Raw genomic sequence first — 27,994 nt, 5'->3', positions numbered from 1 at the left:
ACCGTCCTCTTCCGTACCTTCATCTGTCTTTCAAGGCCTGTTTCTGTCTTGCTCATTTTCTACCAACCACTCCATCAGGGGCCCATCAGTCTTTCTCTGCCACGTTTGATGTTTTCCTCCAAGAGAAGTTGGTGAAACTTTCTTTCTTTCTCTCCCTCCCATCCTCTTTCTTTCTTCCCTTCCTCAATCCCTCCCTTCTTTCCCTTTCCTTTTATTTTTCTTTCTCTCTCTCTTTTTCTTTTCTTTCCCCTCCCTTCACTCTCTCTCTCTCTTTTTTCTTATTCCCTTATGCCCTCTCTAAAGAGAGCTTCAGGTAACGGCCCTACCAGCTGTGGAAACAGAGAGTGCTCGCATCTGGGGTCATAGCTGAGAATTTAGTCAAAGGTAGTGAGAACCTGAATGGTCTTGGGAGTTAAGGCAGCCTCTGAGGGTCTCTCAGAAAACAGGGACAGCAACTCTTGCAGCCAAATACAATTTATTTTTTTCTCTCTCAGCTGAGGAGCAGAGCACATTTACGGAGATGCAAATGGCCATCCAGTGGCCTACAGTGGAGACGGGAGACGGGGTTGGGGGAGGGAGTAGGGGATTAGGGGGTTGGTAGGGAGTGTCGGGGGAGGGAGGAGCACAGGGCTGGCTCAGGGCCAGGATCTGTGAACAGGGCAGGGCCTCTGTCAACATTTACCCAGTCCATCCCCAGAGAGGGTTGCAAAAGGGGACGGCGATAGAAAAGTAGATGGAATAGTTTGGGATGGGGGACAACTTACATGCAAGAAAAGGAGGGAACTGAACGGAGAAGTTACATCCAAAGGGAAGGGAGTGAATAGCACAAATAAATAATCCTGGCAAGAGGGCAGGCCAGCTGTGAGGGTGTGACTACTGATGATGCTTCAAAGGAAGAGGAAGCAGCAATGTTTTAGGACTGGGTACCAGCAGAGAAGGCAGGAAGGAGGGAGCTGGGGATCAGGCTGGAGGGCGCGAGTTCACCATGAGGCGGAGGAATGATTCTCTCGTGGGGTCCAAGACTAGCCCAGGAAACAGGGAGTCGCAGGGGGACTGGAGAGGAGACCTGGGCCAGCGGGAGGCAGTGTTCTCCAGAGGATCAGATGCGTCTCTGATTCAGGCCAGAATACAGGTCCTGCTGGCCTTTCCGGATGGGCTGAGGGTGAAATAGAGAGGGGGTGGTCAGTGGTGCGGGAGGAAGTACCTCCTAAGAAAGGACACTGAAGATCTAGCTTTAGTGCGTGGGAAGAACTTTGGACTTGAAGTCAGGAGGCAGGCTGGAATTCTAATTTGGCATGGACGGTAGGAGACTTGAGCTGGTCACCTCCTTCCGTGAGCCTCAGCTTTCCCATCTCAAAAATAGGAACATAAAGACCCACCTTCCAGGGCTTCTGTCAGGGCTAAATAATTCACTTAAGCTAAAGTAAACACTACGTGCTTGGCTGGTGCTCAACAAATATTTGTTGAGTATATCCAGGTGTGATAGTGAAAATATTTAACAACTAGTAGTGCACACATACCAATCAACTAGAACAATCCTGGTGATCCTCTGCCATGCCAGGCATTAACTCTTTGTTACTCCAACTCAAGAGGCAACCTGGTAGGGGAGGGACTGGGATGTCTGGTCACGTGTGTATGTGTGTGTGTGTGTGTAAGGGTGGGTTGGGGTGAGCAAAGTTTGGGGCTATTTTCCAATGAAGTATTTTAATATTTCAATAACTTTTATATAATATTTATATAATTTTAATATTTCAATAACTCGCTATACTGGTGCATGCTGGTGGAATATCAGCCCTGAATTTATTGTGTTAGAATTTGCATATATGATATTCTCCATGGCTGTATCCCGGTCAATGAATAAGCCAGAGAAAGAGGAGTATGTCTTCCGCAAGCTTCCACCTCTCCATGATTGTGGAAGCCATGCAGCCTTTGAGACAGTCCTGTTTTACCATGAAGAAGGCAGAGGTGGCACATAGAGGGTTGTCATGGAAGCCCTGAGTGAGGGGCTTTGAGGCATCTGGCAGACAAGATGGGCCATCCCATCTGTTCCCTTCCCCCCTGGAGGAACATCCCCCCCCAACATCCTGGCCCATTTCTATCCCACGTTACCTCATAGTCTGGGTTGGGAACAGGTGGTGGCCTCTCCTTGTTTTGTCCTGCGGAGGAAGGAGGGGAAACGTTTCATTCCCATGAGGGAACCAATCTTGCAGCACTGTCTGTGCCAGTGAGACCCAGATAGAGAATGGCAAACCCCATTGTTCTCTCCTCTACCACTCCCTTTTCTGTTCAGACATCCTTTCTCTTTTTTTTTCTTTCGTTCATCTCTAAGGACCCTACACTCTTCTCATCATTTTGTGACTTTCCTCAGCTCAAGATCCTCCCATTGTTTCTCTCCATGGGGGAAGGGAAAGGAAAAGGCAGGAGCTAATATATCAAAGTCTCTCTTCCCACAGCTTAGGGGTGGAATCGGATGACTGCAGGCATTGACAGGCATGTGAGGAAGCCCATCATGTTCATAAACTTTTCTGCACTTTTCTAGGATGGGAAGGGGAGGAGTGATGTGAGATTTGAAACCCTCTGTTGAGATCTTGTCATCACAGTAATAGAAGCTGTGCATAGAAGCTCTAGAGAAGCTGTTCTGACCTAGCTGTGGACTTGCCACCCACCCTGGCCCAGGCTGGTCGTCCCCCTTGGCAGGAATCTCCTCTGACTGGACTCCACAGCCTTACCCCTTTGCCTGCCGCCAGCACCCGCTCCTCGTGTCACAGGCTTGGCCTTGGCCTTTCGATTCTTGCTCCAGTAGTAAACCAGCAGCAGCAAGCCCCCAGTGATGCAGATGTCCACTATGACAATTGTGGCCACTGACATCACATCCATCTCCATGCAGTTCTCACACACTGTCGGGGGTGGGGTGGGGAGAGGGGAAATCACTAAGCAAGGAAAACACAAGGCGTTGGAGGTGAGGAGGGAGTGCACGAAGGCCATTCTCCCCTTACTACTCACACGCTTGCCAAGGCCAGAGCCACCCCTTCAATATGTTTAGAACAACATTGACAAGCAAAGAGTGGTGGCCATGGGTAGAGGCACTGGAGTCAAACAGCCCTGGGTTTGAGTCCCAGCTTTATTACTCACTAGCTGTGAGAAGCGTGAAATGTGTTTTCTACTCACTAACTGTGAGAAGCGTGAAATGTGTTTTCAACTCACAAACCCTCTGTTTCCTCATCCCTTTACTCATGGGAATAAAATTGTACTTAACCCATATGGTTGTTGAGAGGATTACATGAAAAAAATCCTTGATAAGTGTTGGGTACAGAGAGTGCTTGAGACTTAATAAGCACTCAATAAATGTTAAGTATTGTTATTATTTTATTATTATACCTTAGCTTATGCCATTTTACTATAGTGGCCTTGAGTCTTTTTTGCAAACCTTTCTGAAAAATTTATCTCTGGAGGTTCCATGTGCCACAACATGGCATGCTCATGTTGGTGTGCCATGAACCTGGGTGTGACGCAGTCCTGTCTCTTAGGGAGTTGCTATTTTAGATCTCGCACACACTGGGGTTACCCAGAGGCCTCATATTGGTGTTTAATCTATATTCCAGGAAACACTGATGCTGTGTGGTACCAGAGAGTCTCGGGATTGAGTGTGGGAGGAAGCGCAAAGACGCCTGGGCACTGTGAGCTGGGTTAGGGGAAATCATTGAGAATGCCCTTTTGAATGGTCCTCCCTAAAGAGCCAGTGGTGCCTGTTCTGGAGACCTGGATTACCTCTCGCCCTCAGGTAGAGATAAAAGCTCGCATCTTCTGGTTTGCTTCCTTTGGGGTAGCAGACATAATAACCACTTTGCTCCAATTCTGAAAATCCCGTCAGTGACAGGTGATCCTCATCACTTTCTATGTTTTTATCATTGTGTTGCCATAGTATTTCAGATCCAGGATACTGAGGGCATGTTAGTATTACTGTGGTTCCAGAGATGGAGACTTTATATGCTGGGGAGAAAGAAGGGAAATTGGCAGAAGAAACCAGGACAATTTTAGAAAAGGCAAATTAGTGACAAAAGAACCACCCAAATGCAGGAACTCATCTGTCATCTAGGTCTTAGATTTGCTTGTCAGAAGGGAGCTCTGCTGGCTAGAGGGTGTGGAAGAGGAGATATGTGGAATGAAGGGAACTAGAGAACCTTGAAGGGAACCAGAGAACCTTTTGAGAGGTGGCTTTAGGGTTTACGCAGGGACATGGAGACTTGGGAAGGGTAAGATGGATGTAAAGAAAAACCCACAGAAGTCCTTATTTGGAACCTTTCTAAAATGGGGTTGAGAATGCAATGCTGGGAAGATCTCAGTTCTTGGGGTTAATCTCTCTCAATCAGTTCCTTCTCATCTACCCACCAATCTGCATCCTCAGACAGGGCATAAATAAAAGACCAATAAACTCACGTGTCTGTGTAATACCACCTGAAAATGAAAAAAGGAAACAGCAGTAAGAAAATATCTTGGTTTAAGTTTAAATTGTAGGTAAAATTTTTCTAGTGGAATTACACACTCCCCAGAAGACTTCCCAAAGAGGGTCTCATCCACTTAGGAGCCCCGAGTCTTGGAGGTGAGGTTCATGCTTAGCCTATGAGATGTAGCTCATAGATATATTTATTAAGTAGCTCACAGATGTAACTCAGATACATTGGATTCAGAATATACCAGCATGAGCTCCTAGATCCAGATCTACTGAAGCTCAGAAAGCCTTAAAGTCCTAAAGCCGAAAAATTCCAGAGGTCTTCAAGCTTATCCTCTTACATTAGCCAGAACTGTATTACAGATAGATATGAATGACAAAAGAACCAACCAAATGCAGGACGTCATCTGTCATCCAGGTCTTAGATTTTCTTGTCAGAAGGGAGCGCTACTGGCCTTCTCAGAAATAAAGCTCTCCACACCACTGAATCACTGATTCATGGACTTACCTATTTCTTACAATTCAGAAATTCTTTCTCAGAACTGAGTCCCTCATAATAGAGAAGAAACATCTTTCTTCTTATTCCATATAATTTTCTCTCTTTTTGCCTTTAAATAATGTGAAATACTCTACACGTTTTGAGGGAATGCTTCTTCCAATAAAAAGTGGCTTCACTTTACATTATATCTGAGCATAATCAGCTCTCAATTATTTTTGTTAGAGGGAGGCCCATTAGTGTGGACAATTGAAATCAACTAATAAACCAGTAATGCCATTCGTAGGTCCAGCCACATTTCCCACAGCAGCCATTTTTGCCCTGGGAGGTGGAGCTAGGAGTCCTTTCTTATTTCCTGGAAAACTTGTGGCTGGAACACTGGGTTCTGCTACAGCCTGGACATGACAGCTGGAAGAGAGGAGAGGCGGTGGTGCCGCTCTCAGGGACAGAGCTCTGGACTCAAGAGTCAGAAGCCCTGTGTTTGAATCCTAGATCTGCCCTAGTCTGTGTGACCAAGGGCAAGTCATTTAACTTTGCTGAACCTCAACTTCTTTATCAGGGAAATGGAGATAAAACACCAACCTCACAAAGTTTTTGCAAAAATTAAATGGATTATGAAGGTGAAAGTGGATGACACATAGCAGGTGCTCAAGAAAATGTTACTTCCTTTCCTCCTTTCCTTCTTGAGGTCCTGCTACTCCCAGAACAGAACTGAACTCTGACCCAGTTGCTCAGGCAGCCCTCTGACAGAGACCGCACAGAACGTAAACAAATCATTCTCCAGGTTTTTCCACCTGCTTATAATTGGGAGCTGAGTATAAGGACAGTAGATAGTTTATATTATTTTAGTTTATAAATAATTTTTCAACACGGATGTTTCTTAGACATGTTAAATGAACTAGAAATCATAAATAAAGTACATAGACATTATACTCTGCTGGGTGTGTTTGTTTGAAAAAAATGTAAAGAAAATTGCTCACAACTTTTATTGGCACAAATTCAGTAGCAGAGCTTAGATTTAACTCATGCTCACACAAGGGTCTAGATGTCTATGCTTAGACAGAAATGTGCTCCACATATATTCATTGTGCACTATTCACAATAGCAAAGACATGGAATCAACCTAAATGCCTGTCAATGGTAGACTAGATAAAGAAAATGTGCTGCATATACACCATGGAATACTACGCAGCCATAAAAAAGAATGAGATCACATCCTTTGCAGGAACATGGATGGGACTGGAGGCCATTATCTTTAGCAAACTAACACAGTGACAGAAAACCAAATACCACATGTTCTAATTTAGAAGTGGGAGCTAAATGATGAGAACACATGAACACAGAGGGAAATGACACACACTGGGACCTCTCAGAAGGTGGAGGGTGGGAGGAGGGAGAGGATCAGGAAAAATAACTAATGGGTACTAGGCTTAATGCCTGGGTGATGAAATAATCTGTACAACAAACTCCCATGACACAAGTTTACCTATATAACAAACCTGCACATGTACCCCTGAATTTAAAATGAAAGTTAAGTTGAAAAAAAGATATGTGTGCTCACAAAGATGTTATACATATCCAGAGACAGTATTCATAATGGTTAAGAAAATGAAATTTGGTATCATATAAATCTGCAGTAAAATTTTTTATTTTTAAATTTCTATTTATTAATTTTTTCAGAGACAGGGTCTTTCTCTGCCACAGAGGCTGGAGTACAGTGGCACAATCTTTGCTCAATGCAGCCTCAACCTTCTGAGCTCTAGCGAGCCTCCTGCCTTGGCCTCCCAAAGTGTCGGGATTATAGGCATGAACCACAGCACTTGGCCTAAATCTGCATTTATATCTCCAGGACTGGACTGTTTATTTATTTTTGTTTATTTCATTTATTTTTGTATTTATTTGAGCCTTTGTTTCCTTAACTGTACAGTAGGGGTGTTAGAAGAATTAAATGAGGAAATTCAAGTAAAATATTTAGAGCAATGCCTAAAACATACATGCTCAGTAAACTTTAATGCTTATCATCTATAGTCAGCATGCTTTCCATGTATTAATAGCTAAAATTCACCTACTGCCTGTTTGTTTGTTTGTTTTGAGACAGAGTCTCGCTCTGTTGCCCAGGCTGGAGTGCAATGGCACAATCTCAGCTCACTGCAACCTCTGCCTCCCAGGTTCAAGCAATTCTCATGCCTCAGCCTCCTGAGTAGCTGAGATTACAGGCACCTGCCACTACACCTGGCTAATTTTTGTATTTTTAGTAGAGATGGAGTTTCACCTTGTTGGCCAGGCCGGTCTCAAACTCCTGATCTCAGGTGATCCTCCCACCTCGGCTTCCCAAAGTGCTGGGATTATGGGTGTGAGCCACCATGCCCGGCCCACCTACTGCTTTTTATGTCAGATAATGTTCTAAGTGCCTTAAATAAATTACTCATTTGGTCCTCATCATAACCCTACAAGTTAGGTAGCACTATTATTTCCATTATACCATGATGATGCTATGGCACAGAAAAGTTAGGTAAATTACTCAAACACACCCAGCTAGTAGAGAGTTGAGCCAAGATTCAAACATTCTGGTCTAGCTCAGTTAGACTCTCACCGTCATACTATACAGCTTTATCTCTTCTGCATAAAATATTTTTCTTCCCTAAAACATAAGCTTATCCTTTAAAATTCAGCTCAAGGATCACCTCCCCCAGGGAACCTTTCCCAACGACACTCGGTAGAGTTGACCACTCCCCTCTTTATACTTCATTTTAATCTGTATCTACCCATATTATAACATGCAACTCACTATATTTTCAATTATTTGTCTCTCACACAAGACCATCAGCTTCTTGAGGGGAGATAATTAGCAACGTGTTCATACGTTTGTTCATTTATTCATTCAAAAAATATTCATTGAGCACCTACTGTGTCCCAGACACTGGGCTAGGTAAATGAGACACTGTCTCTGTCTGCCTTCAAAGATTTCATGGCTTATACAAAAACACATGGTAGCTCCAATCCACACCCATATGTGTATGATCAGAAACACATATATGCACAGCTATAATCTGACATGACAGCTAGCAACAAATACAGGCATGTTTCATACAGATCCCATTGAAAGATACTTGTATTTTCCCTTTAATAGTTTTAGTTCTCAGTATTTGTTACTGTGATTGTACTCTGTGAGCATTTCATTCCACATTTGAAAACTTTTGCTAGATAGAGTGGAAATCCTCTTACCCATTTCTTCATTACCTGAAAAGGAAACAGTAAGAAGCCATTAGTAATGTTTCTATAGGCAATGAAGATCAGATCCTGCTCCCGTGGGTTGGGACTCTTCCCTCAACTCTTAGGAAACAATGGATCTTTCAATTCCTTCAGTGCATATAAAAAGCTGTTTTGGGCCTTACATCTTATCTGATGACTATTTACAAAAATGGCTCCTAAGGACACTACAAATTAGGCAGCACGGCGGAATCTAGGCTGGCATAGTGATTGCCTTTATTTTATTTTTGAGACAGTCTCTATCTGTCGCCCAGGCTAGAGTGCAGTGTTGTGATCTTGGCTCACTACAACCTCTGCCTCCCGGATTCAAGTGATTCTCCTGCCTCAGCCTGTCGAGTAGCTAGGACTACAGGCGTGCACCACCATGTCTGGCTAATTTTGGTATTTTTAGTAGAGACGGGGTTTCGTCATGTTGGCCAGGCTGATCTCGAACTCCTGGCCTCAAGTGATCGGCCCACCTCGGCCTCCCAAAGTGCTGGGATTACAGGTGTGAGCCATGGTGTCCAGCCATGGTTGCCATTAAATACAACATTGGTTCACTCAGTTTGGAAGAGCTGATTGAATAGAGGGGCTTCCAATGTTGGAACACTCCTGACTCTATTGCTGTGGTTGAGAGAGTAAGTTCACGCCAGGCACACTCATATGCATGTGCACTCGCATAAACACGTACACACGTATTCAGAGCGTTCAGACATGTGACTCTGAACACACATCCAAATGTTGCCCCAGCAGCTTATCCAGAGTAACTCTGTGCATGCATTCTGGCTATATCTCCGCAGAATCTCACATCAAATATGAAATGCAAATAAATGAAAACCGTTAGTGCTTTCAACTTCATTTAAGTTTCAATTTTTCTTTTGTATAGTTAAGACTCATTATTTCCTGCCTGTGTTGCTTCCCTCTTCTGGGCTAGAAATATCTCCAGACTTGTGAGGAAAGTCAAAGGGGTAGATGGCAGAAACTCCTTTCCCTGACATCTGTGGAAGTTCTGTGGGAGGCCTAAGAGAAAGCTCCACTCATAACTACAAAGAATGATGGGATGATTTCATAAAAAAGAAAGAAAGCATATCTCACCATCTTGCCCCCAAACGCCAACTAGAAAATAAATAAGAAAAAAAAAGTGTTAGTAAATGTTGTGGGTACCTGCATTCCTAAACAGAAAAAGGGCTGTGTTGCAGTATGACCACTGACGACATCTGATGTCCTTCCCTTCTGCTGCTGGGTCACAGCCATTTCTACACCCTAGAACAGTGGAACTTACTGCTGGTATTGACCAGGGGTTCCCAGGAAATTTGGGAGGAAATAGAGGAAGGAAGCATCTAGCATTAACTATGAGCCCACAGTTTTTGACAAGCAGGAGTCAGAAAAAGTTAGGACCATTTTTTGGACGACTAGAGACATAGCAAAAGAATTTTGCCCCCAAGCCTCCATTTTGAACATTGGTCTCTGTGGAAGAAAAACATGCTCTTGGTTGGGTATAAACACGGGGATTCTTGTTCCATCTCTGGCTCTGCTTTTCTGGTGGTTCAGTTTTTCCATTTGTTTTTTGCTTGAGACAGAGATGGAAATATTTGAAACCCTGATTACTCATCAACTAGGGCCTGTGTGTTGAAGAGCCGGACCACATTTCCACCGGGCCCTCCAGGATGCCCTCACTCAGCAATACCCTGGATTCATTACAATGATCAGTTTCCCTGGCATTGCCTGAAAGCCTTCTGTACACCTAGGCCTTTCTTTTACTGAAACCTCCACACAGGGGGAGACAGGATCCCCACTTTCCTATCCCCAGAGCAGATTGGGCACATTCCTATGATGCCAGATGTCTAGAGGTGATTGGGTCTTTGATACACTCTTATTTATTTATTTATTTATTTATTTATTTATTTATTTATTTATTTTGAGACACTCCAGGCTGGAGTGCAGTGGCTTGATCATGGCTTACTGCAGCCTCGACCTCCTGGGCTCAAGTGATCCTTCTGCCTCAGCCTCCCAAGTAGCTGGGACTATAGGTGTGTGCCACCATTCCTGGCTAATTTTTAATTTTTTGTAGAGATGGGGTTTCACTATGTTGCCCAGGCTGGTCTTGAACTCCTGAGCTCAAGTGATCTTCCCACTTTGGTCTCCCAAAATGCTGGGATTACAGGCGTGAGCCACTGCACCTGGCCCTCCCCCTCCTCCTCCTCCTTCTTCTTTTTTTTAAGGAAAAGCATACTTTATAATACAGGTCTCTAAGAAAATGCCTGGCCACTCCCTACAGGAGTCACATCCTGCCCCTCGATACTCAATATGTTCCTAGGACCAGTAGCAGATTAATAAACTTAAGAGCGTACTAGACATGCGGAATCTCCGTTTCCAGTCTGGGTCTTTTGAAACAGAAGCTGCATTTTTAACAAGATCCCCAGGTGATTTGTGTGCACATTCAAGACGTGAGAAACCCAAGATGAAGCAGGAAGTGGAGACATCACGGCTGTGGCTCTGAGACAGGAGCACCAGCTGTGACAGCATTTTCTAGGTCTTTGAAATAAAACCATCAAGAGCCATTTTGCCTCATGTGGTGCAGCCATTTAGAGTACAAACAGTCCTGGTCTCACAGATTGGCTTTAGCACTTACTAACTATGTGGTTTAAAACAAGTGATTTAACTTTTTTGAGTATCAATTTCTTAATCTGTAAAGTAGAGAGGACTTATCAGTTTATATAGTCAAAATTAAAAAGAATTTTAAAAAGAGGATATAACACCTTCTTTCCCAGGTAGAAGTAGGATTAAACCAGTTAACACATCTAAATAATTTTTTCTTTACACAGTATCTGACACTCAATAAATGGCAACTTTTTTTGGTATTATTTATCTCATATGAGATATATAAATGCTCTTGATTATTTATCAATTCATAATCCATCTTGCTTCAAAAAAACGAAATAAACTGAAAGTTGTTGGTCACTTGAAAAGGACTAAAAATTACGAGACGTTTTATGGTCTCGAAGATAGTGAATTGCTATATATGCCCTGTGCAGGGTTTGGGCACAACTATCTGGTCTCCTCAAAACAAGGAGTGGAGCTTAGCTCTTCTAGTCTCTTTTGGATTAGTTCTGGAGGGCTGGGTAAGTCGGAATGAGCTCATTCTTAGAGGTAGCGAGACATCTCTGCTCACAATAGCTATGATCACCCCAACTGCTCTTCTTTGCCTGCTCCCTGAACGCTCTCCCAGGCACCTGTGGCCTATCTTTTCCTTTAGTACCCAGCTCTAATCGCCCACCCTAACATAGCACAAACAGTTACTTACATCTGGTAAATGAGGCTCCTTGGTGCCACTAGGCAGTGCCAGGTAAGGCTGTAAGCCTTCCAGCGGTCTGGAGACACACCACCCTTTCCCCTCCATCCTACTCACCTGATAAGAGGCAGAGGCCCAGAACTCTCCAGCGAGTGCCCGACTGCATCTTTCTTTCATGGGACAGTTACTTTACTAAGATGGCGGAGGCCAGCAGACTTACTACTTCTGGAAAAAAAGCAAAACAGATGACTTTTTCAAAACATCTGCTAGAGATAAGGACGCTGGGGCCATTGTTCCCAATGCTAGAATGAAAAAGGAGGGCTTTATAAGAGAGAGACTCACCATTTTCTGAAGCAGGCACCTGAGGCTGGGAGGGGAGGAGGGTTTCTGAACCCCACACAGGAAGTAGAGGGGCCTCTGGGCCTGCGGGTTTTACCCCACTTGGAAACGTTCAAGACAGAGGCCTCCACCTGGATTGGTTGAAGAAAGCTGGGTCTCACAGCCTTCCTAGAAGGCCAAACAAGAGGACTCTGACAAAACCTGGAGGGGCCATGAAAAATACATGACATTTAGCTGTCCAGACCATGTAGTAGGTTGGCACAAAAGTAACTGCAGTTTTTGCCACTAAAAGTAATGGTAATACAATATGCCTCCACATTGCGGGGTTCTCCTTCCCCTATAAGCTCTGACAGGAAGAGGGAGATGCACTGAACATTTGCTTTCTTTATGGCGGATCCGGCATGGAGCAGCAGGGTGCAGCCATCTTATTAACAAAACTTGTTGGCTTGAAAATACATGTTGACTTAAATCCATAAGATGCCATTTTTTTGCCTATAATCTTTACAAAAATATTTAAAAACACAAGACTCAATGTCGAACAGGGTAAAGAGTGATAGTGTCAAAGTCTGCTGGTATGAGTGTGAATTGATGTAATCTTTCTTTATGTTTAAGCGTGTGTTAATCAAATGCTTACTATATCCAAGCACTGTTCTAAGAGCTTTTCTAATATATCTTATTTAATCCTCAAAAAGACCTTGTAAGGTAAGTATTATTTTTTATTTTTATTTCCATTTTATACTTGAGCAAACTAAGGCTCAGGCAGGTTATCTAAGTTGCAGATTACAGAGCTGGGACTCTAGAAAACATTTTCATGAAATTCACTTATTTAATACGTATTTTCTGTCTACTGTACTGTAATTATATGCTGGGTGCTAGTAATACAGGAGTAATAAGATAAATAGTCCTCTTGGATAAAAAAGGAAATGTGGCGATTAAACAGATAACTTCATAACCAATAACCATGGCCCGCATGATGGTGTACACCTGTATTCCCAGCTACTCAGGAGGCTGAGGCAGGAGGATTGATTGAGCGCAGGGGTTCAAGACTAAAGTGAGCGTGATTGTGCCTGTGAATAGCCACTGCACTCCAGCCTAGGCAACATAATGAGACCCCATCTCTAAAAAAACCCCCAGATGACTTCAGGAGATTGATGCTAAGAAAGAAGATGTTCAGGTGCTGTGGGAGTGATAGAAGGGATCTAAGATAGTCTGGGGTGGGGTGGGGAAGAGAAGGTCTCCCTGAGCAGGTGACATCTAAGCTGAAATTTGATGGAGGAACAGCAATGAACCAGGTGGAGTGGAAAGCATTCCAGACAGAGGGAGCAGCATGTTTGAAGCCCAGAGATGAGGAAGAGAAATGCAAAGTCCAGAACAGAAGGTAACAGGGAGAACGAGGAGTGTAAGAAATAATATAGGAAATTCACCAGATGTGGTACTTTGGGAGGCCAAAGCAGGCAGATTGCTTGAGGCCAGGAGTTCAAGACCAGCCTGAGCAATATGGTGAAACCCTATCTCTACAAAAAAATACAAAAAATTAGCCGGGTGTGATAGTGCTCACCTGTAGTCCCAGCTACTCGGGAGGCTGAGATGGGAGGATTACTTGAGCTCAGGAGGTTGAGGCTGCAGTCAGCTATGATTGTGCTACTATGCTCCAGCCTGGGCAGTAGAGCGAGACCCTGTCAAAAAATAAAAATAAAAATAATAAAAGAGATAGGAAACTCAGCAGGCGCCAGATGGGAAGAGATTTGCAAGCTATGTTAGGGATTCTTAAGGATTTTCTTAGGGCTGTAGGAAGTATTCAAATAGTTTTAAAAAGGTGAGTGACAGTATCAAATTCTTATAATATTCAAATGGAAAAAGTTGGGTTTTTTTTGGATGAAGTCTCACTCTGTTGCTCAGGCTGGAGTGCAATCGTGTGATCTCGGCTCACTGCAACCTCCCCCTCCTAGGCTCAAGGGATCCTCCTGTCTCATCCTCCCAGGTAGCTGGAATTGCAGGTGCCCGCCACCACGCCCAACTACTTTTTGTATTTTTGGTAGAGACAGAGTTTCACCATGTTGCTCAGGCTGGTCTCGAACTCCTGAGCTCAAGCGATCTGCCCACCTTGGCCTCCCAAAGTGCTGGGATTACAGACATGAGCCACCATGCCTGGCCAAAACGGAAAAAGTTTTAATGATGGAAGTAATACGTGCATGTTAAAAACAATGCATGTAGAAGGGTTGTATAACAATAGTCCCCTGTTCTACCTTGCTTCATCCCTACACTTCTCCCTACAGAAAACAACTTTTAAGTTTTTCAGCTTTTTTTTTTTTTCTGGTTGTTACCTTCGTGTCTGTAAATGTGCATTGCTATCCATGGGGCTCTCTGGGGAAAAAAGACAGAGATTTGGGCAGGTGGCTCTCTGAGGAAGCACAGGAGCATCATCTGTAAGGGAGAGAGGGGCAGCATCAGGCAGAGAGAGGTGAAATGCGATGAGACATATCAGGAGCCTCAGCCAGAGCCATGGGGAGTTCTCAGCCTGTGATCACCTTCCCAAGTTATCCTGAATTATCCTGAATTGAGCAAAGGGGCCATGAAAAATACAGGTATTATGAATTGAGGGGCTGCGAAGTTGGGTGAGGCAGCTGCTTCTGCTGAGGGCGATGCCTTTGAAACAGCTCAACTGTGAGTACGAGAATCCCAGCAGCTGGGGGAGGGAGCAGCCCTGGAGTGGTGACCTGGGTGCAGCCACAGCATCCATGCAGTTTAACCCTTGCACTGCTTGGATCCCTTCGCTTCATATAATAATTTCATCCCATCCTTAAACAGCCTTTTCAGGATTATGGTTATCTCTTTTCTTGGAGAAGCTTATAAAAGGAAAGTTTCCTAATGGGACAAATTACAGCCCCATTAGCACAGTTGTCCCAGGGCACATCTGATAGGCAAACCTTGTTCCCTATTCTGGATTGCTCCTAGCCTCAGCTAGCACCTCTGCTGACCTCAGGGAAGACATAGCTTGAGGAGTCTGAGCCCCTGGCCGTTGTGGTCTTTTCCGGCTGTGGCTGCTGCACTTGCCCATTTACTATCAAAATTGCACTAAAAGATGCCCCAGGGGAGCCCTTGGATTCTATCTGAGTTGTCCCTGCTTCCCTGCCTCCTCCTTATCATCAGATATGGAGAGATTCACTCGCTGGGGGAGGAAGTCATTTTTTTTTTTTTTTTTTTTTTTTTTTTGCATGCTGGTCTCTTGGCAGTGGTGTAGCTTAAAGTTTAATGGGTGCTGTGGTGAAAGAGTTCTGCCTCTGGAAACCATGGCCCCTAGAAACTCAGAGCCTAGTGTTAGCGGGACAGGAAGCACAAATTTCCTAAGTGGGTCACTGGAAGTAATGGTAAGCATGAATATCCCTACTTCTAACCTTTAGCTCTTGGACACATGCATTTTACCTTTTGGAGACATAGTATCATTTAACAATCATTGGCTTAATATGTATACCACATTCTGAAGAGTGTCATCCTGAAGGATGCCCAATCCTAGCAGGGTGTCATCTCTAAGTTGATACCTTAGCTATGTCTTCAAAAGACGATTCCATGGATCCATCAGGCTGGCAGCTTCTGGGTGTTGTGGTATATGATAGGGCCAGTGGATCCCATGGTCATATGTCCACTGACACATCTTTGTTTTAAAGTGGGTCCCATGGTCTGTTGTGATGCTAATGGAAGATCCAATGCTGATGGATCAGACAGTATGTGAACTCTTGGATAGTACGGCTAGCTCAGGCACTGCAGGTAAGAGAATCAAACTCATACCCAGAATATGTCAAATGAATTGATTTGTCCTGTCAATGAATTGAACCCTTTCCAGATTTTGGTTTGAAAAGGGTCCAATGTAATCCACTTGCCAAGAAATGACTGGTTGGTTGCCTTCAACGATGGCCAAATTGGAGGCTCCACACTGAACTCTGTTTTGGCAGTGGCTGGATCAACCTTTGTGAGTGGCAGCCCACACTGTTGTGCCCAGGTCTAGCATTTACCATTGCCACCATAGCTACTACATTCATAACCCCACCGTTTGAGTGTTGGGATGGCCATAGACAGAGGCTAGTTGACTTTAACTGGCCAAGTCATTTTCTTCTACTTTGTGTTGTGGTGCCTCTTCCACGACGGATGTTCTCTGCTTGGTGTTCATATGGGACACAAAGATTTTAACACCTGGTAATGACTCCCATGGGTCCATACACATGCCTCTTCCCCAGTCTTCTACTCTTACTTGTTCCAGGCCCCTGATCAATAAATCAAGCCACTCACCACTGCCCATGGATCTCTATATAGTCTAACATTAGGCCACTTCTCTTTCCACATAAAGTGAATGACCACGTACGATGGCAGAAGCTCTGCCCTTTGAGAGGATTTCCCTTTACTACTCTTTCTTTTTCTTTTCTTTTCTTTTTCTTTCTTTCTTTTTTTTTTTTGAGACAGAGTCTCACTCTGTTGCCCAGGCTGGAGTGCTATGGCACCGTCTTGGCTCACTGCAACCTCTGCTTCTGGTGCTCAAGCGATTCTTGTGCCTCAGCTTCCTGAGTAGCTGGGACTACAGTCACGTGCTACCACTCCCGGCTAATTTTTTGTATTTTAGTAGAGACAAAGTTTCACCATGTTGCCGAGGGTGGTCTTGAACTCCCAAGCTCAGGCAATCCACCCGCGTAGGCCTCCAAAAGTGCTGGGATTATAGGTGTGAGCCACCACACCCGGTTCCCTTTACTACTCTTTCAAGCTCATTCCCTAGTGGGAATGCAGGACTGCAGGACTGCAGCATTCCATTTTTGGCTTGCATCCACATACTAAGATGACATCTGTCAAGGAAGCTCAGACTTTATTCTCCTCTGTCAGCTGGTCTTCAAGAATAGCCCATCAGGCAGCCACGGGTTGAACTGAAGGTGAAGTATTAGTGTAGTAGCGGTGGATGATGGAGGCCATGTGCTCCTGCAGTTGCTGCTTGTGTCCTCTGGCACTGTTCATGCCTCAGCCAGACTGCATTCCTTCCATCTTGCAGTGGGTTGTTGCGCCCACCCAACTTTATGACTTGGAGGGTCTGACACTGCTTAGCTTATAATGGGCAGATCAAGTTTAATGGTCAGCTGATGTCCCATTGTCAGTTACTCAACTTCTTCCTGTGTATCTACGCTAGTAGCATGACAAGAGCTGCTTTTCAAATGGTATATAATTCACTGCTGTAGGTAGAATGGCTTTGTTCCTGAACCCTAGGTATCAACATTGTGATTCTCCTGCTGGAACTTGCCATAGACTCCAAAAGGCATCTTTTCCCACCACAGATACTTCTAACTGCCATCAGGGTTGCTGGTATGTGGCCCAAGTTGCAGAGCTGCTTGTACCACAGCATGGACTTGCTGCAGAGCGCTTTACTGCTCTGGGCTCCACTCAAAGCTGTCAGAGTTTTATGTCACTTGGAAATGAAGAGGCCTATAAGGCATTGTCTTTCTTAACGGTGGGGATGGTGCAAGGTACAATAACATAGCCTCTACTTTGGAAGAAATGACCTGGATGGTCCAAGATCTTGCACTCTTAAAAAGGACACCTGGCCGTGCACGGTGGCTCATGCCTGTAATCCCAACACTTTGGGAGGCCGAGGTGGGTGGATCACCTGAGGTTAGGAGTTCAAGACCAGCCTGACCAACATGGAGAAACCCCATCTCTACTAAAAATACAAGAAAAATTAGCCAGGCATGGTGGTGCATGCCTGTAATCCCAGGTACTCGGGAGGCTGAGTCAGGAGAATTGCTTGAACCCAGAAGGTGGAGGTTGCGGTGAGCCGAGATCGCGCCATTGCACTCCAGCCTGGGCGACAAGAGTGAAACTCCATCTAAAAAACACAAAAAAACAAAAAAACACACTTATGTGGCAGGCCCCGGAATCTTCATAGAGTTTATCTCCTATTCTCCAAGGCCTCCAAATACTTGCAATTTCTTGCTCATTTGATGTGATTAACACAATGTCATTGATATAGAGGACAAACGTGATGTTCTGCAGAATGTCCAGATTGTCCAGTTCCCTTCAGACTATGTTATGATAGAGAGCTAGCAAGTTGACACAGCCCCAGGCAAGACCAGGAAAGTATATTGTCTCTTGGCTGTGAGTGAATGCTCTGATTAAAAATATTACATTTGGCATAACTGCTGCAGTTGGAGCTACTACTTGTTTAAATTTGCAGTAGTCCACTCTCATCCACAATGATTCCTCAATTTTTGCAAAGGCCAAATCAGTGAATTAAATAGGGTGTATAATGGGATCACAATTCTTTAAGTCTTTGAAAGTGACACTAATCTCTACCATTCTTTCTAGGATGCAATATTATTTTTTATTTACTCTCTTGGCGGGGAGTCATGGAAAGTTACAAGGGCTTCCACTGGCTTTTCCTAGTACAATAGCTCTTATTTACATGTTAAGGAGCCAAGGTGAGGATTCTGCCAACTGCTATATCCATTATCATACTTTTGGGAACTGGGTAGATGGTGACTGGGTGGGTCAGTGAGATGGACCTGGGCCAGGACCCCATTTACCACCTGACTCTTATGTGGCCCTCCTCTAACAGCCATAAACAGCACTTTGGGACCCTGGTTATAATCATCACATTGGGCCCTGTATCCAACAGCCCTTGAAAGGTCTAGGTATTCCCCTTTCCACGAATAAATGAGTCCCTGTGGAGAAGGAATGTGGGAATCACTAATTTATGTACTTGCCATGGTGTTGTAATGTCCTTTCTTATGGGGACTTGGTCTTTCTTTCAGTTGATTGGTTCTAGGTATGAGAATCGGCTAAGATCTGGAAACTCAGAAGGGAATTACAGCTTTCCATTTGTAAGCTCACTTTGGCCATCTGCTCATTCGTTCTCGGATCAATTTTGGGGAAATAAAAATACACACACATATCATCAGATGTGTATGGGACATACTGACACTAAAAAATTATTTGTTATTTATCTGAAATTTAAATTTAACTGGGCAGCCTATATTTTTATTTGCTAAATCTGGCAAACCCACCTTAGGAAAAACATATTCCGTCAGTCATTGCCATAGATCTCTGTGAATCAGGCCTCCTGACTGGCAGTTCTGACCTTATAGCCACCTTGCTTTGGAAGATAAGTGCCGCCAACTGGCCTCTGCTTCTCCGGGACCTTCTCATTCTCATTACTACCTAGGAACCAGGTCTATGATACCATTAACCCAGGCCTACAGAAAATGACTAATATTAACTGTCTCAATAATGCTGGTGCAACAGTTGAACTCATGGACTTAGAGAGTAGAAGGATGGTTAACAGAGGCTGAGAAGGGTAGTGAAAGACTGGGGTGGGGATGGTTAACTGGTTAAAAAAAAAATTAGAATGAATAAGACCCACTGTTTGATAGCACAACTGGGTGACTATAGTCAATAATAACTTAACTGTACATTTTTAAATAAAGAGGCCAGGCACAGTGGCTTACGCCTGTAATCCCAGCACTTGGGAGGCCGAGGTGGGTAGATCACCTGAGGTCAGGAGTTCAAGACCAGCCTGGCCAACATGGTGAAACCCTGTCTTACTAAAAATACAAAAATTAGCCACGCATGGCAGTGGGTGCCTGTAATCCCAGCTACTCAGGAAGCTGAGGCAGGAGACTCGCTTGAGCCCAGGTGGCAGAAGTTGCAGTGAGCTGAGAGCACGCCGTTGTACTCCAGCCTGGGCAACAGAGCGAGACTCTGTCTCAAAAAACAAAACAAAACAAAACAAAACAAAACAAAACAAAACAAAAACCAAAAAATGAAAACGTAAAGAGTGTAATTGAACTGCTTGCAACTCATGGATAAATGCTTGAGGGAATGGATACCTCATTCTTTATGCTGTGCTTATTTCACACTGCATGCCTTTATCAAAACATCTCATGTGCCCCATAAACATATACACTTACTATGTGCCCACAAAAATTAAAAAAAAAACTTAAAAAAAAATAATGCTGGTGCTCATTTATTAGAATGCGTTGGCAAATCCTCTAGGCCCCCCGAGGGATAGAGTCAACTGGTGGGTTTTCTGGTATTTGAGAGTAGATTCGTTCTAGCCTGCTCACTCTCTGATCCTTTTTGGTCCTTTCTCCATAGTCTGCCACAGCAGTTCAGACACTCTACTTCATTTAATGTGGGCCACCACTTTTACCAAACTTTCAAGAGCCTTCCTAGCAGCAGATTAAATCAGTCTCCTAGGGCCCATACCAGGTATTAAATCTCGTGTTATGAGAGTGCCCCCACATTGACAAAGCCTCTTCCGTTCAGCTTTACATTCTACCCTACTTGATCCACATGCCTCCCACAGGCAAATGCCCCAGGTCTTGCCAGTCCACATCAGTGGGGTCCTGCAGCGGCCTTGGCATATCAATCTCTCTCTTCTCTCAGCAGCCCCAGCACTTCCTCAGTTGGATCATCTTGAGATTTGACTCTAGTGATTGATCTGATGGCCAGGAGGGGAGGTGAGGGCAGATTCTGAGATGGGCTAATGGTGTCTTGTAAGGCACCTTCTTATATGAAGCCTATGCCCAGCGGGTTCAGGGGAAACTGGAAGTTCAGGGGTCTCAATCACATTTTCTCAGCCTCAGGGTCCCATATCTTCCTTATCATGGCCCTGATTTTGGCATAAGCAACTTACCTAGGCTAAGAATTCCTCCTCTGAAATTCTTCCACTTTTACGGAGGGTGCCCTCTAGCTGCAGGAGATGAGGTCCTCTTTAAATGCTGCTAAGGAAGCCAGCTTCTGACTCACTTTGTTTTAAATTGGTGATTAATTGATATGAGCTTGTCATTTTCTTTCTTTAACACATCACTGGTTCTAAGCAAGGGCCACCCAATTTCACAATCTTCATAGTTACTATTTACCTGAACTTCTCACATGCCAGGAGCATTTCATAAGCCAGTGTATTCCTTCCACCTTAATCTTGGCCCAGTTCACCACAGGGACTGTAGCTCCTCCGACCATTGATGATGGGGTCTTCATTGCCATCTGCTATCCAACTCCAGAATCCCATCTTTAAAATCTACTTTTTAGGACAACTTCTAGAACCGACTAGTTTAGGATTGATCCCCCAACTGCAGAGCTTGAGATTGCAATTCTTGTTCAAGTGATTTGGTGAGGGAGTGCCCTCAGATGAGTTCTGTAAGGGAGTAAGGATGGCACTTGATGGCACATTAGAAGAGGAGAAAAAGCTAGTTCAAAATGTGGGTTCAGCTGAGGTCTAGCCTTAATCTGATCTCCAGGGGAGCTCTAGAGCAAGAATGCCCCCACGGAGTTGTCCCACCTAGAGGCAGGTGACTGAACTTCTGTATTCCCCTATCTGTCAGTCATTGGCTGCAGGATGCCAGGTAAGGCAGCTTCCTGGAGGTGGAGGGCAATTCTCAGGTGAAATGTGCTGCTGTGAAGCTATTAGCAGTCAATACTCACAGAAGCCAGGGGAGTTGGGTGCACTGAGCAGGTGAAGGGGATGCGACAGGGCACCAACAACACCTGCTACAGCATGCATCTCTAAACACTAATTTCCATTTCCTATTTGGTGAGTTTTATGTAAATAAAATCACTCATGTCACTCATACTTTGTGTTTGGTGTCTTTTGGTCAACATCAGGTTTCTGAAAATCTTATATGTTGTTGCTTGGGCTGCGTTCTGCAAATTTTAATATGTTGTATTTTACTTATTCAGTTAAAATACATTCTAATTTCCATTGATTTATCTTTGACTCATGGGATATTTTGAAGTGTATTGCTGGAATTGGCATTAAGAATAGACATAATTCAATAAAACAGAGTAGAGAACCCAGAAAAAGACCCTAACATATATAAACAATTGATTTGCAAGGAAAGTAAACAACGGGAGAAATGATAGTCTTTTCAACAAATGGTCTAGGAAAAACTAGATAGAAATCCATAAGGAAAATAATGAATTTCAATCCTCAAACTATGCAAAAAAAAAAAAAAAAAAAAAAAAAGAGAGAGAGAGAACTTGAAATAAGGACCTAAATGTAAAAGCTAAAACTATAAAACTTGTGGAAGAAAACATAGGATAATATCACTATAGCTTTGGAGTAGGCAAACATATTTTAGGATACAAAAATAGTAATTTTTAATAAATAATAAAAGGTAAAAAAGAGTAAGTTAGACTTTGTCAAAATGAAAAACTTTTCTGCTTTTTGAAAGACTATAAAATGAAGAGGTAAGTCACAGACTAGGAGAAATAATTCACAATATGTGTATCTGACAGGGGACTTGTATTCAAAATATATAAGTAACTCTTACAACTTAGTAAGAAGAGGCAACCCAATAAAAAGTTGGGCAAAGGATATAAATAGGCACTTCATAAAAGAAGACATACATATAGCCAAGAAGCACATGAAAATATTCTCAACATCATTAGTTGTCAGGGAAATGCAAATTCAAATCACAATGAGATACTACTATACACATTCTAAAATGGCTAATATTAGGATGACTGACAATAGTAAGTGTTAAAGAGGATGCGGAACAATTGGAACTTTTTTACTTTGCTGGTGGGAGTGCGGAATGCTACAACCACTTGAAATAACAATGGAAAAATGGTTTGTCAGTTTCTTATAAAGTTAATATACTTTTATGTTATGACTCATCAATACCATACCCAGGTTAATGAGATAAATGAAAACATGTATCCACAAAAAGACATGTATATGAATGATCACAGCAGTTTTTTAAAAAATAATAATGGCAAAAACCTGGAAACAGCCCAAATGTTCAACAAGAGATGAATGAATAAATAAATTGTAGTACATTCAGAGCATACTACTAAAGCAATAAAAAGGAGCAAACTACTGATGGGTGCATCTCAAAAACTTTATTTTAAGCAAAGAATCCAGACACAAAAGTGTATGTGCTGTATGGTTCCTTTTATATGAACTTCTAAAACAGTAAAGTTTATTTATTATATTTTAAAATTTATTTTCTTTTTTGTAGAGACAGGATCTCACCAGGTTACCCAGGCTTTTTTGGACTCCTGGACTCAAGTGATCCTCTTGCCTCGGCCTCCCAACAAGCTGAGATTACATGTGTGAGCCACTATGCCTGGCTTAGAACAGTAATATTTAATTTACAGTGACAGAAAGAAAATTATTGGCTGTTTGGGGCTGGAGGTAGGTGGAAGATTGATTGCAAAGAGCCTTGAGGGAACCTTTAGGGGTGATAGGAATGTTTTGTATCTTAACTGGGGTGGTGGTTACACGAGTGTATACATTTGTCAAAATTCTTGAACTGTATACTTAAAGGGTGCATTTTATGGTAAATCAAACCTCAAAAAAAGAATGTACAAATAGACACATATACACACACAGGAGAATGACTACATAACAATGTCAAAGTAATAGATCATAGAGTAAAAGGGGAGGGGCAAGGATTAGTTGGTTGTGTTTTTTCACTCTAAGCCTTCAGAAAATTGATTTTTTTTTTTTTTTTTTTTTTTTTTCTGAGACAGGGTCTTGCTCTGTCGCCCAGGCTGGAGTAGAGTGACGCGATCTAGGCTCATTCCCGAGCCTCCCAGGTAGCCGGGACTACAGACATGCGCCATGCCCAGCTAATTTTTGTAATGTTATAGATATAGAATCTTGCTGTGTTGCCCAGGCTGGTCTCAAACTCCTGAGCTCAAGCAATCCACCGGCCTCAGCCTTCCAAAGTGCTGGGATTACAGGTATGAGCCACTGTGCCCGGCCTAGCAAACTGATTTTTTAAAACAATGTCCTTATACTTCTTCACTAAAAAAAATTAGGCATAAATGAGAGGTAAAGAGGTAGAGTCAGAATGTAGACATCTCTTTTGAGAAGTTTTTCAGTGAAAGAGAGCAGAGAATGGGGCTTTGGTTGGAGGGGATGTGATTTCATGGGAATTCTTTTTTAAATGATAGATACATAAAACTAGGCAAGAACTCAATATGCTTATATCTTTTATACAATTATAGAACCAAAAGGAATTTACAAGTTAAATCTAAAAAAATTCAAAACCAATTCAATTTAATTATACAAAAAAGAGAATTGCACAGTATAATCTTTACCATGTACAATGCAAATATATATTTATGAAAGTGACGGGAAAAAACTACAGCAAAATGCCTACAAAGATGGTACATGAATATAAATAGAACAATTTAAATTTTCTTCCTATACTTTTCTATGTTTGAAATTTTCTGTAATGAATATTTATTACTTATATAACTAAAGATAAGCATTTAAAAAAGAAAAGAATAATTGATGCTAATTTTCAAATAGGTATGAATCTAATGTGGCATATATATATATTTTTGAAACAGTCTCACTCTGCCACTCAGGCTGGGGTGCAGTGGCAAGAACATGGCTCACTGCAGCCTCAACCTTCTGAGCTCAAGTGATCCTCCTGCCTCAGCCTCCCAAGTAGGTAGGACCACAGGTGTGTGCCACCACACCCAGATATTTTTATTTTTATTTTTTGTAAAGATGAAGTCTCCCTATGTGGTCCAGGCTGGTCTTGAACTCCTGGGCTCAAGTGATCCTCCTGCCTTGGCCTCCCAAAGTGCTGGGATTACAGGAATGAGCCACTGCACCCTGCCTAACGTGCATGTATTTTTGATATCAGCATGTGGACACACCCATCCTGCTTTCCCTAGCGTTCATGTGTCTTACTTATTTATGCATTTATTTGTTAATTTTTGCTTCTTCTGACTCAGTCCTCATATCATTCATGCTTCTGTTCCTAGGTCCTCTCCTTAGCTTGAAATCCTTCCCTTTCCAGCACCATACAGTTCTTAATTAGTTGAGATGGCACAGCCCAGAACAACAACTGGCCACCTTAGTGTAATGTAGTGCTTCTCAACTCATAAGACACATGCCCCTTCCTATAACAACTATTTTGTAACATCCCCTTTACTAGGCTGAAAGGAAATCACAGAAAAGAAAGCAAAACTCTACACACAATTTTCCCTCAAATCAATGCAATGCTCCTTGTAAAGAAGAAATACAAGAAGTGTATGATGAAATAAATCCTTTGGCATGATTCCATTAGAAGACAGAATAAGAGTCAGATTCTTGCCTGTGTATGTATTATCCTTGTAAATGCTCAGCTTCAAATGTGTGCTATTGGGTGGTGCTGGTGACTCAAATACCACGGGTGCTTTAGTGATGTAATTTTCAAAAGCAGTAAACAACGATTGGTAAAGCTCTGAACAAAACAATCTTCCTTTAAATTATATGGTAGTTGCATGCCTGGAAAATTCAACATATATTAAAACCATGAAAAACATATTGTGTAAAATGGAGCTAGAGTCTAGGATCAGATATTAACACATTTAGGTTTTCCAGCTTCGTTAATGTCCCATGTGCCATTTGAAAGTCGTGTGGGATGTAGGACAACTCATTGTTTTGCTGAACTGTTCCCATGCATTGCAGGATGCCAGCACTTCTAGCCCCCAACCACTAAGTGCCTCTAGCATCTCACAAAAACAATCCCACACATTTCCAAAACATCTTCCGGGGAACCGTGCCATCTCAGTTAAGAATCACTATTTAGAGCCTTCCTCCGACCGGGGTTTGCAGAACCTAGTATCGCGATCCCTCCCGAAATGAACAGAAGGAGGCAGCAACTGACTGGAAAATCAGTATTATGGACACAAATATACTTGGCATGAGGTGTCCTACTTCTCTGAACTTTGCCCTCACTCAACCTCCACCACGAGCCTCTGGACCAGCTTGAAGCTGCTCTGATTTCTGACACTCTACTTAATCATGTTCTCCTCTCTGGCCTCCCAAATGATTCCTATCTCCTCTCAGGTTGTAGCAAACTTGCAGTCCTCGAGCAGTGGCCCTATTTCTTTTTCAGGATTGTTATTTTTTTAAAAATTGTGGTAAAATGCAAATAACAAAATTTATCATCTTAACCATTTTAAGTATACAGTTGAGTAGTGTTAAGTCCATTCACAATTTTGTGCAATCAATATCCAGGATCTTTTTTATCTTGCAAAACTGAAACTGTATACCCATTAAACATTCTCCTATCCCCTCTGATATAGTTTGGATGTGTGTCCCTGCCCAAATCTCACGTTGAATTGTAATCCCCAATGTTGGAGGTGGGTCATGGATCATGGGGGTGGATTTCTCATGAATGGTTTCGCACCATTTTCTTGGTGCTGTCCTTGTGATAGTGAGTGAGTTCTCTCAAGATCTGGCTGTTTAAAAGGGTGGCACCTTAGCCAGGCATGGTGTCTCACACCTGTAATCCCAGCACTGTGGGAGGCCGAGGTGGGCAGATCACCTGAAGTCGAGTTTGAGACCAGCCTGGCCCACATGGTGAAATCCCATCTCTACTAAAAATACAAAAATTAGCTGCGCATGGTGGTGCATGCCTGTAATCCCAGCTACTCGGGAGGCTGAGGCATGAGAATTGCTTGAACCCAGGAGGCGGAGGTTGCAGTGAGCCGAGATTGTGCCATTGCACTCCAGCCTGGGTGACAGCGAGACTCTGTCTCAAAAAAAAAAAAAAAAAAAGTGTGGCACCTTGCTGGCTCTCTCTTTCTCCTGCTCTGGCCATATGATGTGCCTGCTTCCCGTTTGTCTTCCACCACGATTGTAAGTTTCCTGAGGCCTCCCCAGAAGCCAAGCAGATGCCAGCATCATGCTTCCTGTACAGCTTGCAGAACCATGAGCCAATTAAACCTCTTTTCTTAATAAATTACCCAGTCTCAGGTATTTCTTTATAGCTATTTGAGAATGGACAAATACACCCACAAAGCTGCAAGAAACATCTGTGTACATATCCCTTCAGCAACTATAGCTGCAGGATAAGCTACTAGAAGAGAGATTGCTGAACCAAAGGATACATGTACTTAAAATTTAGACAGATATTTGTAAATTACCCTTCCAAAAAGTCATACCAATTTATATTCACATGGGGTATAAATGTTACTCTTTCATTACATCTTTGTTAACCCTGGGAATTTTTTTCTTTCTTAAAAAGTAGTTTGTATTTTAATCTAAATAACATAATAGTCTAATAGTATTGTAAAGTTTATAATGAAAACCAACAATCTCCTGCCTGCCTCCTCCACCCCTTAACCATCTGGAGTTGATTTTGTGTACAATGTGAACTAGGGATTCAATTTCATTTTTTCCCCTATGGCATTTTTCCAAACTCCATATTTTGAACATATTCTCCTTTCCCCACTGATCTGCTATGCCACCTCCATCATATGCCAGATTTTCATATGCATAACATATGCATAAAGGCCTGACTTATAGGCTATGTATTGTCTCATCAGTTAATTTTTCTATCCTTACATCAATACCACATCATCTTAACTATTATAGATTTACAATACATCCTGGCATAGAGTCAGTTCCCTGCCCTGCTCTTCCTTTTTCTGGCTATCCTTGGCTTTTTACTTCTCCATATAAATTTTAGAATCTTAAGTTTCATGAAAAACCCTGCTGTGATTCTGATAGGAAATGAAACAAATTTATAGATCAATTTGGAGGGAATTTATATCTTTATGATATTATTATATTGTTTAAAATACATGAATATGACATAGCTCTCTGTTATCATCACTATTTTGTTGAGACAAGGTCTCACTTTGTTGCCCACGCTGGAGTGCAGTGGCACGATCTCAGCTCACTGCTGCCTTAACCTCCTGGGCTCAAGCGATCCTCCCACTTCAGCCTCCAAAGTAGCTAACACTACAGGTGCACTCCACCATGCCCAGCTAATTTTTTGTATTTTTTGAAGAGAAGAAGTTTCATTATGTTGCCTAGGCTGGTCTGAAACTCCCAGGAGCAAGTGATCCACCCGCCTTGGCCTCCCAAAGTGTTGGGATTAATGGTGTGAGCCACCATGCCTGGTCTATGAAGTTATTTTTAAATGTCACTAAAGTTTTATAATTTCCTTTGTGTAGGTCATACTTTTTTTTATTAGATTTATTCTTAGGTATGAGATATACTCTGATATTATAGTATGTAGTATCTTTTTAAAAGTTATGTATTTTTGGCTGGGCGCAGTACCTGACGCCTGTAATCCCAACACTTTGGGAGGCTGATGCAGGCGGATCACTTGAGGTCAGGAGTTCGAGACCAGCCTGGCCAACATGGCGAAACCCCGTCTCTACTAAAAATACAAAAAAC

General features: G+C 42.8%; 1 protein-coding gene across 1 annotated transcript; it reads right to left on the bottom strand.

Annotated features, from left to right (window-relative positions):
• Positions 1 to 458: 458 nt before the first annotated feature.
• LOC129007968 (T-cell surface glycoprotein CD3 epsilon chain) lies at positions 459 to 11,876 on the bottom strand. The gene is made up of 9 exons (XM_054439447.1): positions 11,830 to 11,876; positions 11,605 to 11,712; positions 9,291 to 9,311; positions 8,172 to 8,186; positions 4,438 to 4,455; positions 3,769 to 3,990; positions 2,730 to 2,897; positions 2,110 to 2,156; positions 459 to 1,156 (listed from the first exon to the last, which is right to left on the bottom strand). Exons 2-9 carry the CDS (start codon positions 11,651 to 11,653, stop codon positions 1,100 to 1,102), a joined length of 597 nt encoding a protein of 198 aa, XP_054295422.1. The 5' UTR covers positions 11,654 to 11,712; positions 11,830 to 11,876; the 3' UTR covers positions 459 to 1,099.
• Between the last annotated feature and the right edge of the window lie 16,118 nt (positions 11,877 to 27,994).

The sequence above is a fragment of the Pongo pygmaeus genome, chromosome 9, assembly GCF_028885625.2.
Source record: "Pongo pygmaeus isolate AG05252 chromosome 9, NHGRI_mPonPyg2-v2.0_pri, whole genome shotgun sequence".
In the NCBI taxonomy this organism is placed as follows: Eukaryota; Metazoa; Chordata; class Mammalia; order Primates; family Hominidae; genus Pongo; species Pongo pygmaeus.
The sequence above is the reverse complement of the archived record's forward strand: the minus strand, read 5'-3'. Positions and strand labels throughout refer to the sequence as shown.

Excerpts from the sequence above, each read along its gene's own strand:
- LOC129007968 (XM_054439447.1), bottom strand. The coding sequence starts at position 11,653 with ATGCAGTCGGGCACTCGCTGGAGAGTTCTGGGCCTCTGCCTCTTATCA. Across the intron at positions 2,898-3,768 it reads TCTCTACCTGAGGGCGAGAG|TGTGTGAGAACTGCATGGAG; the intron begins GTAATCCAGGTC and ends CACCCCCGACAG. Across the intron at positions 2,157-2,729 it reads TGCTGGCGGCAGGCAAAGGG|GACAAAACAAGGAGAGGCCA; the intron begins GTAAGGCTGTGG and ends CTTCCTCCGCAG.